General features: G+C 40.3%; 1 protein-coding gene across 1 annotated transcript; it reads right to left on the bottom strand.

Moving 5' to 3' along the window:
- Nucleotides 1-1027: 1027 nt before the first annotated feature.
- VPS36 (vacuolar protein sorting 36 homolog) lies at nucleotides 1028-26022 on the bottom strand. Its single transcript, XM_068422059.1, has 14 exons — nucleotides 25849-26022; nucleotides 24517-24585; nucleotides 20921-20991; nucleotides 16909-17023; nucleotides 15374-15463; nucleotides 12055-12141; nucleotides 8762-8794; nucleotides 8574-8651; nucleotides 8024-8158; nucleotides 7027-7092; nucleotides 6402-6466; nucleotides 5864-5948; nucleotides 3294-3370; nucleotides 1028-3207 (listed from the first exon to the last, which is right to left on the bottom strand). The coding sequence occupies exons 1-14, from the start codon at nucleotides 25942-25944 to the stop codon at nucleotides 3114-3116; spliced, it is 1161 nt and encodes a 386-aa protein (XP_068278160.1). The 5' UTR covers nucleotides 25945-26022; the 3' UTR covers nucleotides 1028-3113.
- Between the last annotated feature and the right edge of the window lie 305 nt (nucleotides 26023-26327).

Below are 26327 nucleotides of genomic sequence, written 5' to 3'. Positions count from 1 at the left end.
AGTCAATAGATTTTTTGCTGGTAGTACCAATGGAAACAGGACTGGGCAATGGCAGTTTAGGAGTGTGATGTACTACTATGATATCAGACACCTGTAAATCATAGAATCACAGAATGGTTTGGGTTGGAAGGGACCTTTAAAGGTCATCTAGTCCAACCTCCCTGCAGTGAGCAGGGACATCTTCAACTAGATCAGGTTGCTCAGAGCCCCATCCAGCCTGACCTTGAATGTTTCCAGGGATGGGGCATCTACCACCTCTCCGGGCAACCTGTGCCAGTGCTTCACCACCCTCCTTGTAAAAAATTTCTTCCTTGTATCTAATCTAAATCTCCCCTCTTTCAGTTTAAAACTGTTATTCCTCATCCTATCACTACTTGCCCTTGTAAAAAGCCCCTCTCCCGCTTTCCTGTAGGCCCCCTTCAGGTACTGGAAGGCTGCTAGAAGGTCTTCCTGGAGCCTTCTCTTCTCCAGGCTGAACAGCCCCAACTCTCTCAGCCTGTCTTCATAGGAGAGGTGCTCCAGCCCTCTGATCATCTTTGTGGCCCTCCTCTGGACCTGCTCCAACAGGTCTATGTCTTTCCTGTGCTCAGGACTCCATTTGTTCTCCCGGCAGCTGGCTCTCAGTATGGTATGAGATAACATGATTTCTGTTGTCTTTCAGCTGGGAAAACACATTCAAATGTGTCAAACGCCTTTCCAATGCTAGCACAGGATATATGCTTGGCTCGGACTCAGACTGGCTCCCTCATGAAGCTGGTGCTTGTGTAGACGTCTATAGTTTTGCAATTCTGGCCTGGGATGGGTCACAGGCTCCTCTGCAACAGAACCAGGGCATTCTAATTACATTTAATTCTGCCTTTTAATTTACAATCAAAACTGTCTTGTACCCTTTTGGGTACAAAATGAGACAGCAAAAATATGAAGCATTTTAAAAACCTTCCCCAGGGAACCACAAGATTTTGATGTGTAAAGATTTTAAAGCTGCCCAAAACATTTAAGAAAGAAAAAAACCCAACAGAACAGTCTATTTAAGAAAATCTTTTAATTTTTATTACTTTCTAGTAGTAATTGTCTCATTTTCTCACATATATGTTTAAACTCTAAACCAGCTATACAATTTACCCTATAGATTTCTTCCCTGTAGGAAAAAAAAAAAGTCAAGGAAAAATCTTGGGAAAGAAAACCTCAAGAAGGTACCATCACTCTAAATAGGCTGTCTTGTTATTGCTTAATTAAGATAATGAAATGCTCAGGGTTGGAGCAACGGAGGCTGGGAGTTTACACTTGGCATTTCGTTTCTGGTTTTGTTCTTTCTGCAGAAGACATGCCCCCTTGTGGGGAGAGGTTCAGGCCCATAAACCACTGCTCTCCATTGACAGGTTTGGGTGTCGGGCAAAAGAAACAGCTGTCACAAACCAGCTTTTTACTTCTAAATTTCTCACTTTTCAGTCCCTCCTTAGATGCGTGATGCTTGGTCTACCTTGTGCAGATCTCTTCTGTGGGTTGTGGGGAGGATGAAGAAAAGCAGCAAGCCGTGAGGCTCCTGAAGAGATGATACTAGATGGTTAACACAGTACGAATAGTGTGGAACCAGTTCCTTCAGCTGTGTCAAATACATTAGTTTTAGCACCTTCACAAAACAGAGGAAAACTGCCCTCAGGAAAGCACTGCATAAAAGTTTGCTTGTGACAAGGATAAGAGGACACAATTCCCTGGATCTAAATGAGCATCCTACAAACCAAAAGCATCACTGTAGGGATCTCTGCACTGAACTCCTTATTAGCAAGCTCTTAACCGTTGTCTAAGGTATGGTAACACTGAAATAGTTCTGAAAATATTTTCAGGCTCTTAAAGGCCTTTTTCTCCTTTTTTTGGATGTTGAATTGGCCATTACAACAGCAATGCAGTTAGCTATATGTTGTCCTTGCCCATACCTTGAGTGAACTTTGTTATTTATTAAAACTGATCACTTCAAAATGCCAAAAATTTAAGTGATGTGGATTGTAAACATCCACTTACCATTATTACCATAACAGATCTTCCGGTAATGTAACAACTCCACTGGAGTTATGAAAACTGAGACTATCAAATTGCATTCAGTGTAAACACAGGGTGAGGAATCCCAAACAATGTGATACCTCGTGGCTATTAAACACAGGGTGATAGTCTTCTTCCTCCCTTCAATATTGAAAGCATATTAATTTTTGCATATGAGATACAAGCAAATGAACTGTCTCTCCAAAACTGATAATAGGCTGATGAAACAGACAAATGATCTTTCATTAGAAGTACAAGATAAAAGCCAAGCACATTAAAGCACAGAGTCTGGTAGGGTGACAGGAGGCTACTCCACTCTGCTACGTAAAGAGAGGACAGAGAAAGGGCACCCAAAGTGCAACAGTGAGACAGGAAGGAAGATGGCAAGGAAAGAGAAGGGAGGAAGTCTGTGCTAACAATGCTTCTATCTGAGACATTAGCATAAGACATGACAAAATAAACACCGTGTTTTCTAGGTTCACATAACATATGGTAATCTCTCCTGCAGCAGGTTCTTTCTGTCTCAAAGTACAAGAACCCCAAGATCCTCTCTTAGAAAACTGTTCATCACTTCAGGGAAAAGGGGTTATTCTACACTGGCTTGTTCCTTATACTTCAGTACAAACCAAAGTCACTTTTCTTATCACTACAGATACATCTGTCTGCTTTGTTGCTCTAGACATAAACAAACTGAAATTGGAGTATGCAGTAACCTGTCTTCTGGGTGCCGACCCTCATGGCAGACTACAGGGGTATTCTCTTTGCTTTCACTTGTGTGGAATCTTCACCTGACTTCTCTTGAAATGAGAAACTACAGAGTACATCAAATAAAACTTGAAACATGAGCTAGCCAGTTTCAGACAATTAACACACTTCTGACTTAGTGATTCCTATTTCCTTTCAGTTCCACGTAAGAGGATTCAGCACTTGAAATACCTGAGAACTGTAAAGCGTTGCTATGTCCATCACTGTTGCAGTTGACTAACAAAATACAAATTTTAAAGTCAGTTGTTGGAAGGGTTCTGCCCTCTGCTCTCTTGTTCAACTTTTACATAACAAATTGTACACAAACTACACTAGCTTTGTGTCAGAAATAAATTTGGGTAGAATCTCAAGCCTTCCACTGAATCATCTCTGCAAAGATGGCCCATCTTTTCAGCAAGAAGCAGCCTACAGAAAGCAAAAGAAGACATGCTGTATTACTTGAGGACAACATCATCATGAAGGTATTATTAAACACAGCAATTATTACTTACCTTTCTTTAGCTAAGAGAACAGACATCCCCACCAGCTTAGCAAACTCGTCAGCTGTGAGAGAACCCTTTTCAGATACCTGTCAAAAAACAAACACACACATGAACAAACTATGGCATTGAAAGAACAATGAAGTTCTCTCAGCTACTGAATCAGGTCTAGCCTCGTGAAGTGATAAATTGGTAGCAGATCCCTTGTGAAGACAACTAGTTTGTCTGCGCTTTAAAAAAGTACAAATAATTATGAGTATTTCTGCTTAAAAATACCTCTTCTGTGTCCCGGTAAAATTGCCAAGAATAAAAAAGGAACGTAGTAAGAGTTAAATCTGTAAAAAAAAAAATCGCATGGTACCGCTTCCTTCAGTTTTTTTTAAAAGATGCCTTGGGACAAAATGAGCAGAAAAACTAGAATAGCTCAGACAAGAGTATACTGTCACAATCAGTATTTACACAGCCCAACTATACTAAGTGATTCTGCAAACAGCAAAGCCTAAGTGAGGAAATAAAAGACCTGTTCAGGGCAGGTCATCAATTTAGAAATTTAAGTCATCTCAGATGTAAGTGGAGAACTTGAGTTTAATGGGATTTCAAATATCCCTACTGCCTACAGAAAAATCCCCAAACCTTAGTACTCCACCCTATATTATGGCATACTAGAAGCATCAGTAAAAGCCTCCATCACATTCAGATGACACAAAAGATAGGTTCAGTCTTGGGACTCAAAACTTTGGTGTCATTGTCTCAACGACGCTAGTTAATACATGCTAAAATGAAACCTTCTCACACAGGTTAGACATGTGGATGCTTAAAATTATTAGATATGAAGCCCAAACTTATTACTGCATTGAATTTTCCTGATAAACATGTTTTATCACCCTACAAATTACTAATTCTTCCATTTCTCCATTGCTGCAAATTCAAGAAAACTTGTAAATCCAGATGTAGTTGCCATTTCCTGCTTCCTGTGTAAGTAGGTGGGGAGGGGTCTATTCTGCATCATTCTCAGCAGGAGTCTTTTTACAGAAACTCAGATTAAATTAGTCCTAACTTGAGATTTTATGAAGCTAAGTGATCAAATCTGAGTAATGGCAGTCAGCTATACAATCTAATATGCATATGAGTGATTAATTATCTTTCCTTCCCAAACCACTACTCTCATCAAGGGTGACTGTGGGTTCCTTTGACTTCCATGTCATTTCCTGTCTTCACCAGCCATTCAAAACCACATCTCTCTCCTGTTTGAAACCCTGTGACTTCCTTTCATTTCTTCTCAGAAGTTTCATGTTACTGTACATTATATATTAAGTACAGGGTGCTTTTGGCCACAAGTCTGATCTCATCCTTCCTTTTCCTTGTGGGCTTCCTCGTTCAAAGCCTCTCCCTTAACATTTTCTCTATGAAGTCAAAGTCTCATATTACGAAAATAAAAGAAAAAAGTCACTTCAGTAATAAATCCACCATCTGTTGCTTTTTGCAGTTGACCTCATTTGTTATCAAGAAAAGGTTTTTCCTTTCTTTTCAAAGCGATAAGCACTCTTACTGAAGGCAATAAATTAATTGGAAACCAAAAATAATCAGAAAAAAAACTAAAATGGACTAGGTATTTTTCTGTAAAGATAAGAAAATAAACTGGAAGGATTAACATATATTGAAAGATTTAAGGATTTTAGTTTTGATAATTTACGACGGGATCTTTTAGCCTGCTATATACATTTCTCTTATCTAAAAATCTTTTTGATGAGAGAAAGCTATACATTAACAATCATGCAAAATGCACTGAAGAGTCTACCTCGTGTCAAGCAAGAAGGTGCCTGTGATAGCTCTACTTTTTCTTGACTGCCCAACTCAAAGTCCTCTTTGACTTTGATGTTTAACTTTGGATACACTGCATCAGCCTTTACTCTACCTTATGAAAAACAAAAAATTACATTCCCCTGAAACAGACACAGGAACATGTATCAAATAATGGAACAGCAAGACTTTAAAGAGTGCAGAAGTAGAAAGACTACGTAGGTTTACCACACTGAGCAATTTATACTATTTTTCTTCCTGATGAAGCTAGCTTAATTCTATACGTCCTACTCTCTAACTGGGCACGCTCTTCACAGCAGCAAACTCGGTACAGGATTTTATACATACAATGTGCTATTTTATGAAATAAACCCAAACCAAACAACTGCCTATATCAACATTTAAGAGCTACTCTCACTGCCTTCAAGCACATTGTGTACAGTGTCTGAAGTCCACTTCTGTTAAATTAAGTGCTTAATACATGCCATGAATTTCATCCTACAGTGCAAAAGATTTGGAGGAAGGCTGAAAGTTAATGAAGTTTGAAAAGAGATGGAAAAGTGATTTATTCCTTAGGGAGAAAGCAATGACTAAGATTACTGCTTGCACAGCACTTTGAAGATGAAAAGTGCTATTTAAGTATTACTGTTAGAAGATTTGGAAGTGAAATATTTTGTATTTTAAAACCTCAAAAGGAAATCCTGTATCTCAAGTTTTTATACCTAATGTGTTTAAATTTCCCCAGCACAGTCAGAATACTGAAGGAAATGAAGTACACTTACTGTCTCTAAAGCAGAAGCTACCATTTCCTCTTCGTTATGAGACTGGAGTTCAATCACCATCACACCACTGTCGAATATCCTAAGCCTAAAATCAAAAGAGAGAGTCAAAGTAACTAAAAACCCTGTGACATCACCTATGGTCACATTTCTAATGCATCCACACCTATAGCCACATTACCAAAGGGAAAAAAAAAAAAAGCTCTGTAAAATGAACTTAACATTAAAAGCATCTTCAAAATCTGAAGAGACTGAAAAGAGCAGGGCATATGTCTGAGCTTAGTTAAACACTTTCCCGGTCTGAAAAAGCTGTATTGGAAGTGAAAAGAATATTGTCTTCCTAGCAAAGTAAACCATGGTTAAAAATTCATATTTTAATATAGAGTGGATGTTGGTGCATACAGCAGCATCCTTTACGCAAAAGATGACTTTGTTTAAAAAAAAACAAAAAATCTACTGCGGGTAAAATATTAAGTCATCCAAGCACCATGGTCTGACTTGTGAGTGCCAGGTTTTATAAATATAACTGTAAAGCTCTTACCTAAGTGGTAATTTCAGTGACTCTAGCATCTTACAAGCATTTACTAAATCTTCTGGTGACAGCAACTATTAAGATAGTAAAACATATTTATTCACAGCTTGCATTTCAAGTATACAGCATAACACCAAAACAAAGAGTTTTAATAACTACAACTATAAAATACAGCAGGCTACACAATATTGTTAATTTTCTTCCTTCTATTGTCCAGTCTATTTTCTTGGCTTCTATGCTCCTTTCTGTTCCCTTACTATATGTTCTAGAATAATCCTTCTTGCCCTGTTTACAGACAGAATTGATGTACTTTGTAAAAAAAAATTTCACCATTCATTAATATTCTCTGTCCTTTCAGTTTTGTTTCCAGGTAAGGATAGATTTTCCCTTTTATATGGTATTATAAAAAGCAGCATACATTATGACAACTTAGAGAGGATACATAAATGTTATATCGAAGAAGGAGAAAGGAAAAAGGTAAAAAACCCGAATTTTAATAAAGGGCTGATCACCTCATGTGATCACTTAGACACGCAGAGTGAGCAATTGGTAGGGAACATTTTCACCCTTTTTCTTTAATTATCTTATCACTGAAGTACATTTTATAAAATATTTAATAAAACCAATTTCTCACCTCTAATCCTCGTGCGCGATTTACCAGACAGTACACTTCTGTAAGTGACATGATCCCTCCTCGCTCCTGTGTTAAGCACAAGACTGGTAAGAGAAACAGCATTAATCCAGTAAACACAGTATCTCAACTGGCATTTGACTGATTAAACAAGTAAAACAGAGGAGCTAAATGATGGGCCTTAATGAAAAAACTACTCAGGCAATACCACGTATTTCTAGCATGAGAGTTAAGTTGTTATATCTTTCTCTAATCATTTTAAAATGCAGAACACTGATAATACATCCAAAGACTGTGAATTACTTTGATTTTAAAGCAGATAATAAATCACAGGAACAAGAAATTGCAATATATTAAATCTATCAATCAATTTACCATTTTTACTTTTCAGACATTCGGTTTTCCATTCTGATCATAGTAGTTAGCACAGAGCTTTCACAAAAACACTGTAATATGGATGCTTTTTAGTAGACACATAGCCTTATAAATTGCAAAATGAAATCTAACTATTGTTGACAATCTTGAATCCTGTAATAGCTTCAGATAAATTAAAATATGAGATATTACTAAGGGGGGTAATGTATGTAATAACTCTGTGCTGTATTTGCAAAATATGTAATTTTTAAGCAGTGTAAAGACTGACTAGCTATATTTTCAAAGTCAGTGTGGTTTCACTCTTTCTTTAAAAAAGTAATATTCTGTAGCAAGGGATGAATACAGGGCTGTTCAAATAGAAGAAAGACTGCTGGTATGACTTTCTAAGTATCACTGATATTTCACAAATTAGAAATGGAGATGCCATTACTCCAGAAAAATTCTTACTTATATTTAAACTTTCTTATTCAGAAAGAGGATATATATTCCTTCCATAAATGTTGAATATGAGGCTGTGCTGCTAAATCTGAGACTTTAAAAAGAGGCACAGTGCTACAGCCAAAACACAGTTACATCAAAATTCAGCAACACACAGAAAATGCTGCTGCAAAATTAGGTACTTTACCTCTAATGGTGTCTGCAGTATTCCAGCTAGTTGCTTAGCCAGTTGCATGTGGTAATGTGTACCAGATCCATACGTTTCCCTAGTAACTGGATTAGCTATACCCATACTCAGTAGATAGGACTTGAACCTAATAGTCTAAACAAATAAATAAATAAATTTAAAAGTACATCAGCTAGTGAACAATCCTGGTTTTTAAAAGTCTTTGATTTTATTACTGTAAGACAGTCTTGGTGAATAAATCCATTCGGTTTACTACCAGCAAAGTCGAATACTAGCAAAAAGAAGGCAAAATTTGATACAATTTATTTTTGACCAGCAGAGGCCAAAAATATAAAAATCTACACAAAAGCAGTAAAATCTTTGCTTCTAAGAAAAGGTCAAAAGAAAAGCAAACACCAAACAAGTAAGTCACTTTTACTTTGTGTAGAATTAAAACACAAAAAAAACCCAACCATGAAGCGCTCTTTATTAACATTACATGTATTCAACGGATAGCTTTTTGCTTTGCATAGGAACATTTCTGTTGACTTTAAAAACAAAATTCATTTACCTCATCCTCAGTGATGTCACCTTGTTTTTCTTTAATCTTATTAGCAATTGACTTGGATAACTCCACCATTTCCTTAGCCTATCAAGAAAGACACACAGATAAGTCAACTTTCAGCTCAACAGAGAAAAGCATGCTTAAAAGTGAGAAAACAAGCATATGTCTACTTGGATGAGTGACACACGCCATACCTTCTCCATTAGTTTGCTAAGGTCCTCAAAAGCCTGAAATGAAAAGTAGACATTGCAGATCAGTATAAGTACAGCGTTCAGCTTCATGGGTACAGTGAGCTGCCTTTGTCCACCTATCCAAGCTATTCCCAAGAGCTGCCATCCCTTTAGATTAGTATGTTACAATGTGAGATATTATATATAATTGGTTGATATATCTGTTTTATATCAGGTCTTAAAATCAAAATTGTACAATCCATAAACAAGAAAGAATGAAGAATCAATCAATTACACACTTTTCTAGTATGTGAACACTAGTTCAACACGATTTACAAAGTCCATATGATAGGAAGGAACAATGAGATACCGAGGCCCAAAAAATAAACTGTCCAAGTTTATTATGCTCTCCTAAAAGCTGGGGGAAGGTTTCTTGGTGGAGATGGTAGGTTTTCTTCCAACAGTTAACCCTTACTTAAGGAGATCCGTTGTTTCTGGCCAGCAGCAAGCCAGCTGTAAAGCTACAGAAGTACTACTCCTGACAATTTTACTTTAATCAGTAAATGTTACTAAGTTAGTAAGAAAGAGTAATTTTAAATGAGCAAGGAAGAGGGTATATGCTTTCACATGTATGCTGAACTGAAGAGACAAAACCTCTGAAAACGTGTGGCAACACCTCTTAGGTATCACATACATAGGAACAGCGGTGCTACCGTAATAAACAAAAAAACAGTTTAAAAATGAATGAAAAAAGGTTCACAAGACAAATGATCCGATTTAAATAAATTAAGATAAAAACTAGATAAAAAGCATCCTCTGAAAACTCTAGCTGTTGCACCTAAAAAAAACCAAAATACCTGCTAAAGCAAGGGAAAAAAATATTTGTACAAAACAATTTTTTCTAGTCTAAGAAACCTCGTATTTTGTTTCCATAAAAATATGCAATAAACTGGACATCCATCACAGGACCACAATTATACCAAGTCCATTAAGCTTAGTAAACTGCTATGGTCTCAAATACAATTCTACAACAACCCGCAAAGGGCATTTTTAGGCTTAAATAAAACATACTTTAAAAAAAGCTGATGGTATACTGAAATTCAAAAGTTTTAGTGATGATAACCAACTGGCATAAAAACATTCATGTAAAAAACAAAAGAATTAGCAACTATGTTAATGCAACTATATTAAAAAGAAACTCTAATTTCTCCCACCCTCAGCAACACACATTCAGCCTTCTCACCCACTTCTCTCAAATACATGACAACATGCCCAGGTGGTCAACCTTTTCAAACCACCTTTTTTTGAACAACTGTTGCGAGAAAAACTCCAGAACCTTTTCAGCTAAAGCTTGACTGACAGCAGCACCCAACCCTGCCAGCCACAAGCAAAGAAAGTTGTTCAGTTAGAGTATGTCAAATGATACCTACAGCTTCTAGCCATCGCTTCTATGTGATTACCAGTTTATTCTGGCTAATCCCGCAATAGAAAGACACATTTTAGCAGAATTTATGCAGGAAGACCCAGTTGTTCCCATCTACATTTAGGCATCTGACTTATAAGCTTATTGGTCTGAGATTCAACATGCAAAAAAGATAAAAGAGATGTCTCCAGGAAGGGACAGGGTTTGCTTTTCATCTGAATCCCTCCTAATGGTGCCAGTGTTTCTCCGCTGACTGGAGAATTCTAGCCTCTTAACACTTGGTACCTAAATTAGATATCCAAAATAAAGCTGGTTTCAAGGGGAGAAAAGAAAATCCACCACCGTATAGCAATAATCCACTACTATCAGAACAAAAGCTTCTCTTTGGGAAATCTATTATAAATTGCTGAATTTGGCAGATTAGGAAGTAAGAAGAAATACTCCAATCTCTAGTATAAATCAAAGTCCTTCTACTGTACTTGTATATGATATCAACAAAAAGTTTTCTAACAAGGCTTTTCCCAGCTTATTTCTAATCTCTATAACCTGCATGAAAACATCATTCATCAAAAGAACCCTTGATTTAGCTAAATAAACAGCGTGCTGTGTCTAACTCCTCCTCTGCCTGACTCACCAAGGGCAGGCCTGGAAACAAAGGGGAATGTGCACACACCTAACAGGAACTTCCTCAGATAAACAAAAGGCTAAAGAACTGGATTCTTATCAGTAGTGAACAGCAGATGCAGGAAGCCTTTTCCTGGAAGCCAGGGCACCATTTTTTAAATTAAGTCATTTATAACATTTAAAGCTGGAGGAAGGCAGGATTTTACAAGTCATAGTTTTCCTCTGTCCATACAACACACAAATGGATTTCTTTTACTCTCTGACAAAGCTACTAAAGGAAAAAATAACCAGACAATACCTTTTGAACTATATACACACACTTGTAACCACAATACCTTTTGAACTACACACAGAACTCATTCATTACGTTCTTCATAAACAGAAAAGAAAAAGTTTAATGCTAGCAGTATCTGAAAGAGCATGCAGTCTGCAAAGGTACTATAATTTTCTTGTATATCAGAGCAGTGAATGCTTTTTTTTACTGTGGCACACTGAATCCCATAAAGCTTTGCCACAAGAAAAAATCTGTTGCATGTAGTTTATGAGTAATTCTGTATTAATCTCTATTACCAAGACAGAATCAGACTATTTTTGAGGATATTGCTCCCAGGTATATATGAAGAAATTAATTGCCTCTGTTGTCCATCAGTATTAATATCTGGAATTCAGCTACTGTGCTGTTTCTGGGGAAAGGGACAGTCTCCATGTAGCCCAGGTATTTTGCAAAGATACTTGTAACATCTTGCCGATGCCTGGACTGCAGAACATTTTACTGTAATTATAAGCCTAAATCTAACATTTAAAAACTGAATATGAGACAAAAGCCTAACTTCACCACAGTTATGTGCAGACACTTGGATCAGCGTATTCTTCTTTATATTAAATTTTCAAGTGAAACCAAAATTAGCTGTAAAAAAAAAGGAAAGAAACCCCAAACTTGTAATAGCCTTTTTCTGCAGATGCCTTTGTGTTCTGCTTCTCCTGATGAAAAGTCACTGAACTCAGATTTCTAATTCTACCAAAATTAATTTTATAAATACACACTGTTAGTTTCAAAGAACAGTCTTCTTGAAAGGAACTGTTTAAATGAAGTACCTTTACATATATTGAAAAGCCAGTTAAACAAAGTAAATAACTGTAAATTATACACTCTTAAATCAATTCAGACTTCTCAACAAAAACAGTGGTCTCAGCTGCCCCTAAAAGAAAGTGTGAATGAATGTAAATAGCTCAGACAGGTGGCTGACCTTGAAACTTCAGTAGTATTTACCTCGGAAATGTTTTTGTCAGTCTCTTTTCTTTTTTCCTCTAATTTCCTTTCGATCCCTACAATTCCTACAGCCCTTATTCTTCCTGCCTGCAAAAGAAAATAATGAAAGGAATCAAAATAGGAAATGCTAAGTTTTCTCATCCGCCTCACTGTGAAAAACCTTACATTAGAAGACAGGAAATGTTCCCCCAAAGAGCTGATATCATGCATACAATATTTCATATATTTCTTGAAAGTATTTTTTAAACCAGTGTCAAAAAATAAACAATAAGCGTAAAGCATGCATGAATTTGCTGTAGTAGACAGATAGTAAGATTATTAGATTGAAGCTATTAATATGAAGATGCTTAATAGCCTGATCCAGAGTGAGCATTCCAGCTCATCTCTATTAAAGCCACCCAAGCCCATGTGAACATCTGTACTAGAGCTGTGGAAATGTGTGAGTGTATCTAAATATGATTACCTCAAGAAATCTAGCCTGAAGAAACACAGCCACAGAAACACAATGCTAAGTGCAGTCCAATTTACCTTGCTGAGAAGTACCAGTATGGAGGTGATGGTGAATCTTTCTTTGATGCCAAATGTGTTTTAGAAAGGCTGGTACCTAAGTGGCAGCGGTGCCAGCCCGCAAATTTCTGACTGCAAAGCTTGGCAGTGGTGTTAATGATTTGCTATGACTTAAGAATGAGAACACGAGGTAAGGCATTTTCATTAAGTGATTCTTGATGCAGGGTACAGGCTTCCTCACTAGTCCATCAAATGCAACTAGGGTTATACGTACCACATTTACAAAAGAGCACATACATGATTTGACATTGAATAATGTTTAAATCATCCCATTTAATTCATAGTACTATATGTTCAATATATTCATATATTCAACATATTCATATACAGAAACAACATCCACATGTTTATCAGATGGAAGTATGCAGATTATAAGTATGCAGACAGATAAAGAAGGCAATCTAACATATGACAAAGAGATTCTCCATAACAACTATCCATTTAGAACATATATTTAAATCAAACATAGAATCATAGGATTATTTAGGTTGGAAAAGACCCTCAAGATCATCAAGTCTAACCGTTAACCTAACACTACCAAGTCCACCACTAAAGCATGTCCCTAACCACCACATCTACATGTCTCTTAAATACCTCCAGGGATGGTGACAAAACCACTTCCCTGGGCAGCCTGTTCCAATGCTTGACAACCCTTTCCACGAAGAAATTTTTCCTGATATCCAATCTAAACCTCCCCTGGCACAACTTGAGGCCATTTCCTCTCATCCCATCGCTTGTTACTTGGGAGAAGAGACTGACACCTGTCTCACTACAGCCTCCTTTCAGGTAGTGGTTGCGAGCAATAAGGTCTCCCCTGAGCCTCCTTTTCTTCAGCCTAAACAACCCCACTTCCCTCAGCCGCTCCTCAGAAGACTTGTGCTCTAGACCCTTGACCAGCTTTGTTGCCCTTCTTTGGACTCGCTCCAGCACCTCAATGTCTTTCTTGTAGTGAGGGGCCCAAAACTGAACACAGTATTCAAGATGTGGCCTCACCAGTGCCAAGTACAGGGGGACAATCACTTCCCTAGTCCTGCTGGCCACACTATTTCAGCCAGGATGCTGTTGGCCTTCTTGGCCACCTGGGCACACTGCTGGCTCATATTCAGCCAGCTGTTGACCAACATCACCAAGTCCTTTTCTGCCAGGCAACTTTCCAGCCACTCTTCCCCAAGCCTGCAGCAGTGCATGGGGTTGTTGTGCCCCAAGTGCAGGACCCAACACTTGGCCTTGTTGAACCTCATACAGTTGGCCTCAGCCCATTGATCCAACCTGTTGAGATCCCTCTGCAGAGCCTTCCTACCCTCGAGCAGATCAACACTCCAGCCCAACTTGGTGTCATCTGCAAACTCACTGAGGGTGCATCGATCCCCTCATCCAGATCATTGACAAAGATATCAAAGAGAACTGGCCCCAATCCTGAGCCCTGGGGAACACCACTTGTGACCAGCCGCCAACTGGATTTAACTCCATTCACCACAACTCTTTGGGCCTGGCCATCCAGCCAGTTTTTTACCCAGCAAAGCGTACGCCCTTCCATGCCATGAGCAGTCAGTTTCTTCAGGAGAATGCTGTGGGAAATAGTGTCAAAGCCTTTACTAAAGTCCAGGTAAACAACATCCACAGCCTTTCCCTCATCCAGGAAGCAGGTCATCTTGTTGCAGAAGCAGATCAGGTTAGTCAAGCAGGACCTGCCTTTCATAAACCCATGCTGACTGGGCCTGATTGCCTGGTTGTCTTGTACATGCCACGTGATGGCACTCAAGATGATCTGCTCCATAACCTTCCCCAGCACCGAGGTCAGACTGACAGGCCTGTGGTTCCCCAGATCCTCCTTCCGGCCCTTCTTGTAGATGGGTGTCACATTTGCTAATTTCCAGTCACCTGGGACCTCCCCGGTTAGCCAGGACTGCTGATAAATGAAGGAAAGTGGCTTGGTGAGCACTTCTGCCAGCTCCCTCAGTACCTTTGGGTGGATCCCATCCAGCTCCACAGACCTGTGTGTGCCCAAACGATCTAGCAGGTCACTAACCATTCCCCCTTGGATTATGGGGGCTTCATTCTGCTCCCCATCCCTGTCTTTCAGCTCAGGGGGCTGGGTACCCCAAGAACAACTGGTCTTACTACTAAAGACTGAGGCAAAGAAGGCACTAAGTACAGCAGCCTTTTCCTCATCCTTTGTCACTGTGTTGCCTTTCACATCCAATAAAGGACTGAGATTCCAAACAGTTATATAAAAGTTACATGTTATATATCTGACTTCCAGCCACAAAATAAAAAGAAACAGAAATCACAATTAAGACCAAAAATCCTTCAGCTTCATTAGATCTCTCATGCTGAATAAAACTACATGCAAATATTTACATAATTATATATATATATATGCATAATTACATATATATGCACAATTGTATAATTTGCATAATTATATATACATATATGTGTGTGTCTGACTCCATCAAAAATACAGAGCTCATTATCAACTATTCAAGTCTAAACGCATTCAAGGAAGAGAGGCCACAGTGTTCTCTATCAGGTGAAAACTGCAAAGGAGAAACTAATTTATGCCAGTGAAGAAACAGGCAAAGTAAAGCTGAATTCTTACATGTGCCCAGAGTGTTTGGTTAGAGAGACATGCCAGATGCAGTATATGAGGGCAGCAAGAAATGGAAACAAGATTACATGCAGGTTCTGCACTTAAGCTAAACAAAGTAACATGTGACATACAGAAGGATGTCAGAAGCTCTGCACATACCTGTGGATCCTTGTTAACTTGAATGGTCTGATCAGTAGGCATGTTCTCCCACCTCCTCTGTGTGACTTCTTCTGATAATCGTCTATAGAACTGCAAGCATTAAAGATGTTTCATAAACTGTGCAGAGTACTTCCAAATATTTTTAGCATCTTGGTGGTATATAAAACAAACTTCACTATAAGACAAAGCATGGTTATACCTACACATCCACGGTACAACATTCATTATCTGGAAATTCTTAATGTCCAGTCTTCAAAAATACACACATTAGAGAAGGAGCCATATAGTTACTAGTTAAACTTGCACGAATACTTCTATTGCAAAATGGTTTTTTTTCAGATATTCAAAATGTTCCAAAACATGATAAAGTTAAAAACGTCAAGGCTTGCTCAAAAGCATACTTTTAAAAAGAAGGAAAGTTGATCAATCCAATTAATCTGTTAATTCAACAGTATAAAGACAATCACATAGATCAATTACACTTACTTGTTTATTGCTAATACTAGAAGGTGGCATTAGTTAATTAGTTATCAGTAATTGTATGACACTGACCAAAATCCAGAAGGAAAATCTATTCCATTCTTATGGTTGTTCAAAGCTCACAGCAAAGCATTCTGAAGTCACAATGAAAAGATCTGGAGTGTAACTGACATGCTAGGTAACCAGTAGGCATAGTAAGTTTGATTCTCAGACATGAACATTAATGTTAAAATACATAAGGTTATGATTAGGCAAAACACCCATACAATTATAACTAGGCATAAATCCACACTCATCCTAAGCTGAAAACTGTTCACAAAGAAATTAAAGTGAGTCTAATCATGTACATGCATTTATAAGACATTTATAACCAATTCAAGTTGAAAATCTGATTTTCTGCAGTGAACAGGTATGGCTTTTTTCCTTTTTCAAAGTTAAAGTTCTCAGTCTCTTCAAGTGAGGATCTTTACTGTGAAATTTCTTTACACAGTGCAATTTCTTTGTTTTTTAGGATAAGCCTTATCTTAAAAATACATTACATTTTTTTTAGAATGCTCAAAGCCTTTGAGATTTGGTGTAGGTTAAAAAAATAAAGATTTATAAAGCATAAAATGAAACAAAGCTCTGAGGTAACAAAAAGTGTTCACCAATAAAATTAGAGAGATGATTAGGAATAAGTTGCTTGATTCCTGTTCAGCAGAGGGTTACCTTTTTACTCTGTTAAACACCTAACGGATTTCAGAGATATCATCTTGGAAAATCCTGTGTTCAATTTAAAAGATTAAAAAAGGAAGTATAAGATTATATTAAAACTACTAAAATAAGGACAAAGCCTAATAATGCCTCCTGACATTTTTGGAACTCTATTTGCACTATTTAACCAAAGTATAGAACCCTGAAGGCTCATAGTGTTTGTCTTCAAAAAGGATGTATTGAAAAAGCTCCACCTCAAAAGTAAACATGGAAAGAACACGGAAAATTATCACTAACACAGCAAGAGGAGAAAGGCATGTGCAAAGATCTGATGTGCTGGGCTTGCACGGTACAAAACTTACCTCAATCTGCCCGTGTTCTTTGAAAGAAAGTTTGATGTAGGAATATTTGCTGCTTTGGAATGGACCAGGCTCTTTGTTTGAAGAAGCAGGATGAAGATGAACTACTATTTTGGCACTAATAAAAAGTTAAAGGAAAGAGAAGAGGAAGCTTTCTGTAATATCTAAAAAAATTACTTCTACAATCAAAGTTAACAATTTAATCAAAACCTCTATTAACTTTATCTCACATAAGAGCTAAAGTACATCAAATAATGCTTTACGTTTTGTGCATCAACATTTAATTTTAACTCAATATTATAATAGATCTTGCATAGAAACTACTATAACCTCTAAAACCGCAACACCTCACAAAATTAAATTGTACCCACCATCAGTTCTTAAGAAATAAACATAACAAATTTTAACATTTCGAGAAATAATTTCTGAAAAATCTTTTAGTTAAGATAAAAATGAAAAATCTTTTAGTTAAGTTAAAAACTAATCGTCAATTAGTCATTTTAGCTTAGAGAAGAGGAGACTGAGGGGTGACCTCATTAATGTTTATAAATATGTAAAGGACAAGTGTCATGAGGATGGAGCCAGGCTCTTCTCAGTGACATCCCTTGACAGGACAAGGGGCAATGGGTGCAAGCTGGAACACAGGAGGTTCCTCATAAATATGAGGAAAAACTTCTTTACGGTGAGGGTGACCGAACACTGGAACAGGCTGCCCAGAGAGGTTGTGGAGTCTCCTTCTCTGGAGACATTCAAAACCCGCCTGGACGCGTTCCTGTGTGATATGGTCTAGGCAATCCTGCTCCGGCAGGGGGACTGGACTAGATGATCTTTCGAGGTCCCTTCCAATCCCTAACATTCTGTGATTCTGTGATTTGATTTGGCTTTTGAGTTGCAATAACTACTGCCAAAATACACTATCTTTGTCACAGGAAAACAAAAGGTGTCAATATTATGTTTTATCTATCCCACTTGTATATGTCACTTGCGAACACTGTATGTGAATTTGTCCAAAACCAACATTCAAAGGTAACATGCATGGAAATAACAGTCTAAAATGACACCTACCACCAAAACAAACCTTGAGATAACATTATTTTAGGAACATAACAGACTGCTATCACAGCGTAACGGCAAGTCCACCATTCCCATTCCATTTTACTGATACTTTTTTTCACAGGTCTTTATTTACTTGACTTCTCCAGCATTAGTAAATTACCTGATTTCTTCTGGATACACCCAATATATTACCATACCCATCTGACTGTAGGCTGCAAGCAGATGTCAACTACATATCACAGAATCACAGAATCACAGAATGTTAGGGATTGGAAGGGACCTCCAAAGATCATCTAGTCCAATCCCCCTGCCGGAGCAGGATTGCCTAGACCATATCACACAGGAACGCGTCCAGGCGGGTTTTGAATGTCTCCAGAGAAGGAGACTCCACAACCTCTCTGGGCAGCCTGTTCCAGTGTTCGGTCACCCTCACCGTAAAGAAGTTTTTCCTCATATTTATGTGGAACCTCCTGTGTTCCAGCTTGCACCCATTGCCCCTTGTCCTGTCAAGGGATGTCACTGAGAAGAGCCTGGCTCCATCCTCATGACACTTGCCCTTTACATATTTATAAACATTAATGAGGTCACCCCTCAGTCTCCTCTTCTCTAAGCTAAAGAGACCCAGCTCCCTCAGCCTCTCCTCATAAGGGAGATGTTCCACTCCCTTAATCATCTTTGTAGCTCTGCGCTGGACTCTCTCTAGCAGTTCCCTGTCCTTCTTGAACTGAGGGGCCCAGAACTGGACACAATATTCCAGATGCGGCCTCACCAGGGCAGAGTAGAGGGGGAGGAGAACCTCTCTCGACCTGCTGACCATACCCCTTCTAATACACCCCAGGATGCCATTGGCCTTCTTGGCCACAAGGGCACACTGCTGGCTCATGGTCATCCTGCTGTCTACTAGGACCCCCAGGTCCCTTTCCCCTACGCTGCTCTCCAACAGGTCTGCCCCCAACTTGTACTGGTACATGGGGTTGTTCTTGCCCAGATGCAGGACTCTACACTTGCCCTTGTTATATTTCATTAAATTTCTCCCCGCCCAACTCTCCAGCCTGTCCAGGTCTCTCTGAATGGCTGTGCAGCCTTCCGGCACATCAGCCACTCCTCCCAGTTTTGTGTCATCAGCGAACTTGCTGACAGCGCACTCTAATCCCTCATCCAAGTCATTAATGAATATATTGAATAGTACTGGTCCCAGTACTGACCCTTGAGGGACTCCGCTAGACACAGGCCTCCAACTGGACTCTGTCCCATTGACCACCACTCTCTGGCTTCTTTCCTTCAGCCACTTCACAATCCACCTCACTACCCGATCATCCAGACCACACTTCCCCAGTTTAGCTGCGAGGATGCTGTGGGAGACCGTGTCAAACGCTTTACTGAAATCAAGATAGACCACATCCACAGCTTTACCATCATCTATCCACCGGGTTACGTCCTCATAAAAGGCTATCAAGTTGGTTGAGCACGACTTCCCCTTGGGGAAGCCATGCTGAGTGCCCCTAATGATCTCCCTGTCCTTGATGTGCCTAGAGACAGCATCAAGAACAAGTTGTTCCATCACCTTTCCGGGGATGGAGGTGAGGCTGACCGGTCTATAGTTACCCGGGTCCTCCTTCTTGCCCTTTTTGAAGACTGGAGTGACATTCGCTTTCCTCCAGTCCTCAGGCACCTCTCCCGTTGCCCACGACTTAGCAAAGATGATGGAGAGTGGCCTAGCAATGACTTCCGCCAGCTCCCTCAGCACCCGCGGGTGCATCCCATCAGGGCCCATGGATTTATGGACATCCAGGTTGCTTAATTGGTCCCTGACCCAGCCCTCATCAACCAAGACAGATTCCTCCTCTATCCTGACTTCTTCTGAGGCCTCAGGGGTCCGGGGCTCCTCAGGACAGCCTCCAACAGTATAGACAGAGGCAAAGAAGGCATTCAGTAACTCCGCCTTCTTTTATCCTCTGTCTCCAGGGCCCCCACCTCATTCATCAGTGGGCCTACATTGCCTCTAGTGTTGGTTTTACCTGCAATGTATTTGAAGAAGCCCTTTCTGTTGTCCTTGACCTCTCTTGCAAGGTTTAATTCCAAGGAAGCCTTAGCTTTCCTAGTTGCCTCCCTACATCCTCTGACAACAGACTTATATTCCTCCCAAGTGGCCAGCCCCTCCTTCCATGATCTGTACACCCTCTTCTTCCACTTGAGTTTGCCCAGCAGTTCCCTGTTTAACCATGCAGGTCTCCTGGAACCCTTCCTTGACTTCCTACTTGTTGGGATGCTCTGATCTTGAGCTCAGAAGCAGCAGTCCTTGAATGCTAACCAACTATCTTGGGCCCCCTTACCTTCTAGTACCCTGTCCCATGGGATTTCCCCTAGCAATTGCTTGAAAAGGCCAAAGTTGGCCCTCCTGAAGTTCAGGGTTGCGATTCTGCTAGCTATTCTGTTCCTGCCACATGAGATCCTGAACTCTACCATCTCATGGTCACTACAACCAAGGCTGCCCTCAACCTTCACCTCTTCAACCAGACCCTCCTTGTTAGTGAGGATAAGATCCAGCAGCCTTGCTGGAACTTTTCATATTATATGAAAAGTTATATAATATGTGATCTGGCAGAGTTTCTATCCCCAACCAGTTCTGTGGCACAAAAGACTAAAATTAGCTTTCAAATTTAGATCCAGCAAAATCACTGTTGTCATTTATGACTAATCAAATGAAAATGGCAAGCTAGAACACCTGCTTGTTTAGTGATGGCAAGACAGTTATTTAACAAATCACATCAAACACTGCTTTGTCACAACTCTCTTACACATTTGACCTCAAGTGAGGAAAGCAGGTCCTTGTGGCTGTCAATCTGGAAACTTGGACTGCAAATGGAACATACCATGAAGTCATATACAATCTTGGGTACCTCACATAACATGCATGTGCAAACTATTCAACTGAAAAAGACAATGACTATCACCTTACCTTTTTCCTATCCCAGCTGCTTGTTCTTCAATAAAGACAATCTGAGACAGAGGTATAGCAATGCAGCACTCCTGGAATAATCAACGCAAACACAAGTGAAATTAAAGCCATATCCTGACTATTCATTCTCTAAAACCAAGTGTTCTCTTTCCCCATTTCACAAACAGTACAGATTTCTACAGGTGCTGCCTGAGGCACTCCATATGAAATACGATGGTAACAACAGAAACAATCTATTAAAGAGAAATATAAGTAGAAAACTAATACAAAGTCGAAATTGAGTTCTAGTTAATCAAAAAAACAAACTTAAGTGTCATTGTGTCAACTTTAGACACCTCAAGCTAGATTCATAGAAGGACTTGGGAATTTAACAGATCTTCAGTATCTAAGTTCAAAATTTAAACACTAGAATCTCCACACTACCGCAGCTTATCCCTGTAGGTACACAATACTCATAGGTTCTTAACATTTTTGCACTGTTGTTACTTTGGGAGCTAAAAAAATATCCAAAAGCACCAGTCTTTTAAGTGTTGAATGTCTAAAAAACTAGACTATCCTCTGCATGGAATAGGAATTTCTCCATCTATCCCACACCCAAGGACTTAATCCAGCAGTTGATGCATCTCAACACACATTTATTGGACTGTGCTTTAGATAAAACAAAGCACAGCAAGAAACAGGACTGTATCCATCTGTGGGAGACTAACCTACCCAGGCTAAACTCTTTCTATGTTCATTTGAGACAGAAATTGCTCAAGCAAGCAATTCAAAGCATCTAATTAGGTGCCTGGTCTTGTTTTGGTAAATACCCTTTTGGTGAACATCGTCTTCCGCACAATAGCTTGGTGATTGACAGAGTCACCCAGAATACAGGAAACACAGGTTACATTCCCTCTTTGAACCTCTCTCTTCCATCTGCCATGAGGGTGTGCCTAACACCAGGTTACAGTGAACACTGTTACGGGGCCCTCTCAATCCCTACTACCAAAATTGTTCCTCTTTGCACGGAATAATTAAGTACTCATTAAATTGGAGATTAGGTAAGTATACATGCAGGAACTCCAACTAATGAGTAAAACTCTTCTTGGGAAAAAACACGGGTTGTACTTCCTGTTCTAAAAACTCTTAATACAAGCTATCTAGATTCTTCTATGACTCCAGATTCTACAGTTGTTACATAGAACAGTTACTGTTTGTATAATGCCCACATACCTTTGGACACTTTAAATATAGGCAAAATGATACTTCTGTTAAAAAAAGTTTTTGAAAATGACAAAAGAGTCCAACTATATCTAGTACGTACACTGTCAAAATGATTGATTTAGTTCACAGCTAGAAAGTTACGAACTTATTGTAAGCACAAGGACTTAGAATCACTCCTCCCTGGTGAGAGAAGCAAGAGGAAGGGATACAAAAAGAGAGATGTGTTAAAAATGCTGAGAGTTTATTTGGATTTTTTTTTCTGTTTTTTTCTAATGACTCATGCTCACATTATGCATGATTTTATGATTTAAAATGTTGTACAAATTTAGCTATGCAACAAACTTTTTTTTTCCTTTGGAAATCACTGTATTTTCTATACTGTTCCACTGCAGATGGTATGTAACAACAGCAGCTACAAAACACAGCTGTTTTTGTAAAAAGGTTTGCTATGTTAACCTAATGACAAGTGCCCCATTTATTACAAAAGTTTGCTGACACAATAAAACTCTCTCTACAAGTTTATTCTAGGTAAGCTAGCTAATGTTTCTAAGGTTGATGTTATATCACAGCTGAGCTTAGCCAACAACTCACCATGAAGATAAAAGGGCATCGTGCTCCCCATGTTTCAGTTCCAAGAGCTTGAAATAGAATCAGCTTTATTTACCACACTAACAAAGTTATTAATATTTATATTCCCCTGATCAGAACTGGGTAATTTTGCCAATCTCTGGGCCACATGTTTGTGCCCCTTCTGTTATTCAAGCCTGTAGCTTGTCAGAATCTTTGCTGAGTTAAATTAATTTGTTAAAATAAAACTATTTTTCTTATTCTCCAAGGTTCTTCTCTGCTGATTTAGCAAATTCAGTGATCTTGGAAGAGTACAAGAAACCATGTGGCCTAGGAGCAGTAGAAGAAGTCGGGGAAAAGAGATAAATGTCATCCTTTTGTTGGGCAGGAGAGAATAGGGATATGGACAGTTGTAAGATGTGCAGAAGCCATAATGATTAACGTTACTCCAAGCAAGCAAAAAGTTCAAGCGAGAAGATTAGAAGCAGTACATGTTGCAGTACAGACCCACCCCTGAAAAAGAGATGCTGATGGAGAAATAACTAGTGATTAACACAGACAGTTTAGCACAGATAAATTATCTTACACTGACTGTGGCCAAAAAAAGTTAATTTATACAGAATAGCTCATGGTCTGGACAATCAGCCCCTGACTTGTTTAACAGTAACCCCACCCTGGAGACCAGCTCTCAAAACATTTTGAAAAATTTGTACTGAAAATAGTTCTGCTTCCTGTAAACAATCCCTAAAGAAAAAAATATATTGCTTTGCCAAATTAAGAACATCCTTGGGGACCTTATCTTCAGAAGGCTCTTAGTAGCTCCCTGCTTTAGAGCAAGGATGTGATATTTGGTAAGGAATGGTCTTTGGGTGTGAGAGGTGCTTCAGCAATCCTTGCACAAAACTAGTCCACTGGAATATAATTCGCCTTTGAAAAGTTGGCATATGAACATGCTCTGTCTAAACTTTGGCTTTCAGGGCTAAGTTTCTAAAAGATTGTATCCAAAACAAGCATAATCCAGCCTGGTTCTGAGGAGGACTTCTTCAGTTGGAGCTGTAAAGTGGTGCACGTTGTCACAGTCTGTGCTTAGAGCTTTGTATGTGTCTGTAGTCTGTCTCACCCTTTTCTAGCCTGCAATCTCAGGCTGTGGCTTGATGATACAAAGCATTCAGCAGCAGTAGTACTACACTGTAGTTCTGACACTGCTACTTATCCTCTGAGTCAATTCTCCATAGCTGTGCAGACAAATGTTCTGGCTTATTGAAGGGATGGTTCAGCACAGGAACAGGCAGTTGGGAGGGTAAGACCCATACAAAACAATACTGCCACCAAACACATCCTATCATCAAATCACAGTCTGGGACTATATGGTCTGCTCCCACTTCTGGTGGGAGCCGAAGACAAGGAAACTTGGACTTGAAAACAATGAGGAAGAAAAGGTCTTGCTAGACAAGGAGCATGGGAGAGTTCACATTATGATTTGCCTGACACATTCAACTTCAGTCTCAAAACTGATGTTTTTTATTGCATGATACCAGACTCTCTTCTATATTTCTGTGCTGTAGAAAAGGAAAACGTATATGATACATTCCCATCCCTCCTCATCTCTGCATTATTATTTTATTAAAGCAGAATTGGGTGAAAGAACATTCCTGTGCCCAGTTTTCTTTCCACTATGAGCCAAAAAATGGACTATACTTGTAAAACAAAACACACACAAAGGAAAGAAAAATCTCTCCGTGTGCAGACTTTTCATTGCAAGCTACCTGTTGTTTATGACAGAATTTACAATTGAACGACACAAAAGAGACAAAAGTGGGACTTACATGATTCTTCTGATCCCTCCAGATTAGTCTGTGTGTGCTAAGCAGTAATACTCCACTATCAAATTTCACCTAAACAGGAAAAATAAAACAGATAAACAACAAACATAACCAGTAAATTGCATAAATACTAATCTTGGAAACATTACAAATGACCACAACATAGCAGTCAGATTCAACCTGCCAATAGTTTGAGAACACTCTCTTTTTTCAGAAAACACAATAAATTAAGTTTAGGAAACAATAGAGAAAATTAGTACAAAATTATTAGATAGATATAAACAAACTTCCTTTTTCAACTGTATAAACTTTCCCCCAGGAAATCCTGAAGGATCCTCCCTTCATATGCTGTGCAAAATATACAAACGTTCTTAAATACCATATTTTAAACAGGGCTATTGGCTTTGGAACACTATTTGCTGACAAAGAAAGTAAAAGTTATGCAAAAAAGCAAAGCAATCTAAGAAGATGCTATGCACAGTCTGAAATCTTACGGCCTGTCACATAGGAGAACTGCTTCTATCCATTTTACTGTTGAAAAGTTCTTTATTTATCAGACAGCAATCAGGATGTGGAAAACCCGTGTTAGCAAATTGCTTCCTACTTGTAAAACTTGAGGCATGTTTTCACAGCTTTTTATGAGGGTATGTAACTACTGTGGTGTGGAAAAATCAAGAGATCAAGAGTTGGTCCAGCAGCGAGGCAAAGAAATAAGCGGGCAGGATCAGATAAGAGCAGAGGGCAAGAGAGCACCCTTCATGACCAGAGCTAAGGAGCATTTTACAGCCACCAGGATGACTCAGGTGTGAACTGTATGACATGCCCTGGACATGACACCAAAGCCACAGAGCCCAGCTTGCTGTGCGGAGCAGCACGGGGGACTGCTCAGCCCCTGAGGCAGGAAGTGACAGCCCGAGCAGCGGAAGTCAAGTTTCGTGACAATGACACCAGCTACACGCGCCCTGTGGGGATGCCAACCCTCCCTCCGTGTGGCACACACCGTCCAAGGCCTTTCTCGGTCCCGCAAAGCCTGGATCTCCTCCCTAACAATCTCCTCACTGAGCCAAACCCTGCCAGACGCTGGACCAAACACACTCATCCTCCCACGCCTCTGGGCGATGCTCCTCCAGCAGCCCAGGCCCCTTCACACCCTTCGTCCCGCCCCGCCGCCAGCCAGGTCCCCTCGCACCCTCTGCCCGATACCACCCGTAGTCACGTTCCCCGCCGCCCCCTTAGCTGAGGGCCCCAGGGCCGAGCCCCGTGCGCCCCCTCCCCCGCCCCTGCACACCGGGCCCCGCCGCGCCGCCAGGCCCCGCGCAGGGCCGCTCCCGTCACCTTCTCCTCCCCGTCGCAGAGTCGCACGCCGCGCTGCTGGACCACCAGCGTCTCCCCCAACTCCAGCAGCCCGCTGGTCCACGCGAACCTGTCCATGGCGAGCGCACAACCCCCCGCCCTCCCTCGCCGCCGCCGCCGGCAGACCAGGCCGCAGCCGCCGCCTCCCGCCTGCCGCCGCCGGGCCAGCAGGCCCCATTCCCGGCCGTTCCGCGCCCCCTAGCGGCGGCCTGAGGAGCGGCCGCCATCTTCCCGCCGCCTTTCGCTCCAGCGCCCGCCCCGCCCACCCAGCGGACACCGCCGCGCGCCCCCTGCCGGTCCGGCCGCCGCACCCGGCGCAGCCGGCACCGCCCTCCCGCTCGCCATTGGTCAGTTCAAGCCCCGCGGCCGGCCCAATCAGGGAGGTGCGGTGCGGCGGGTGATTCGAACGGCGGTGGCGCCGCGCGCAGCCCCTTGCAACCGCCTTTATGTCGCGGGTGGCC

The sequence above is a fragment of the Nyctibius grandis genome, chromosome 2 (assembly GCF_013368605.1).
Source record: "Nyctibius grandis isolate bNycGra1 chromosome 2, bNycGra1.pri, whole genome shotgun sequence".
NCBI lineage: Eukaryota > Metazoa > Chordata > Aves > Nyctibiiformes > Nyctibiidae > Nyctibius > Nyctibius grandis.
This window is presented reverse-complemented; position numbering and strand designations above follow the sequence as displayed.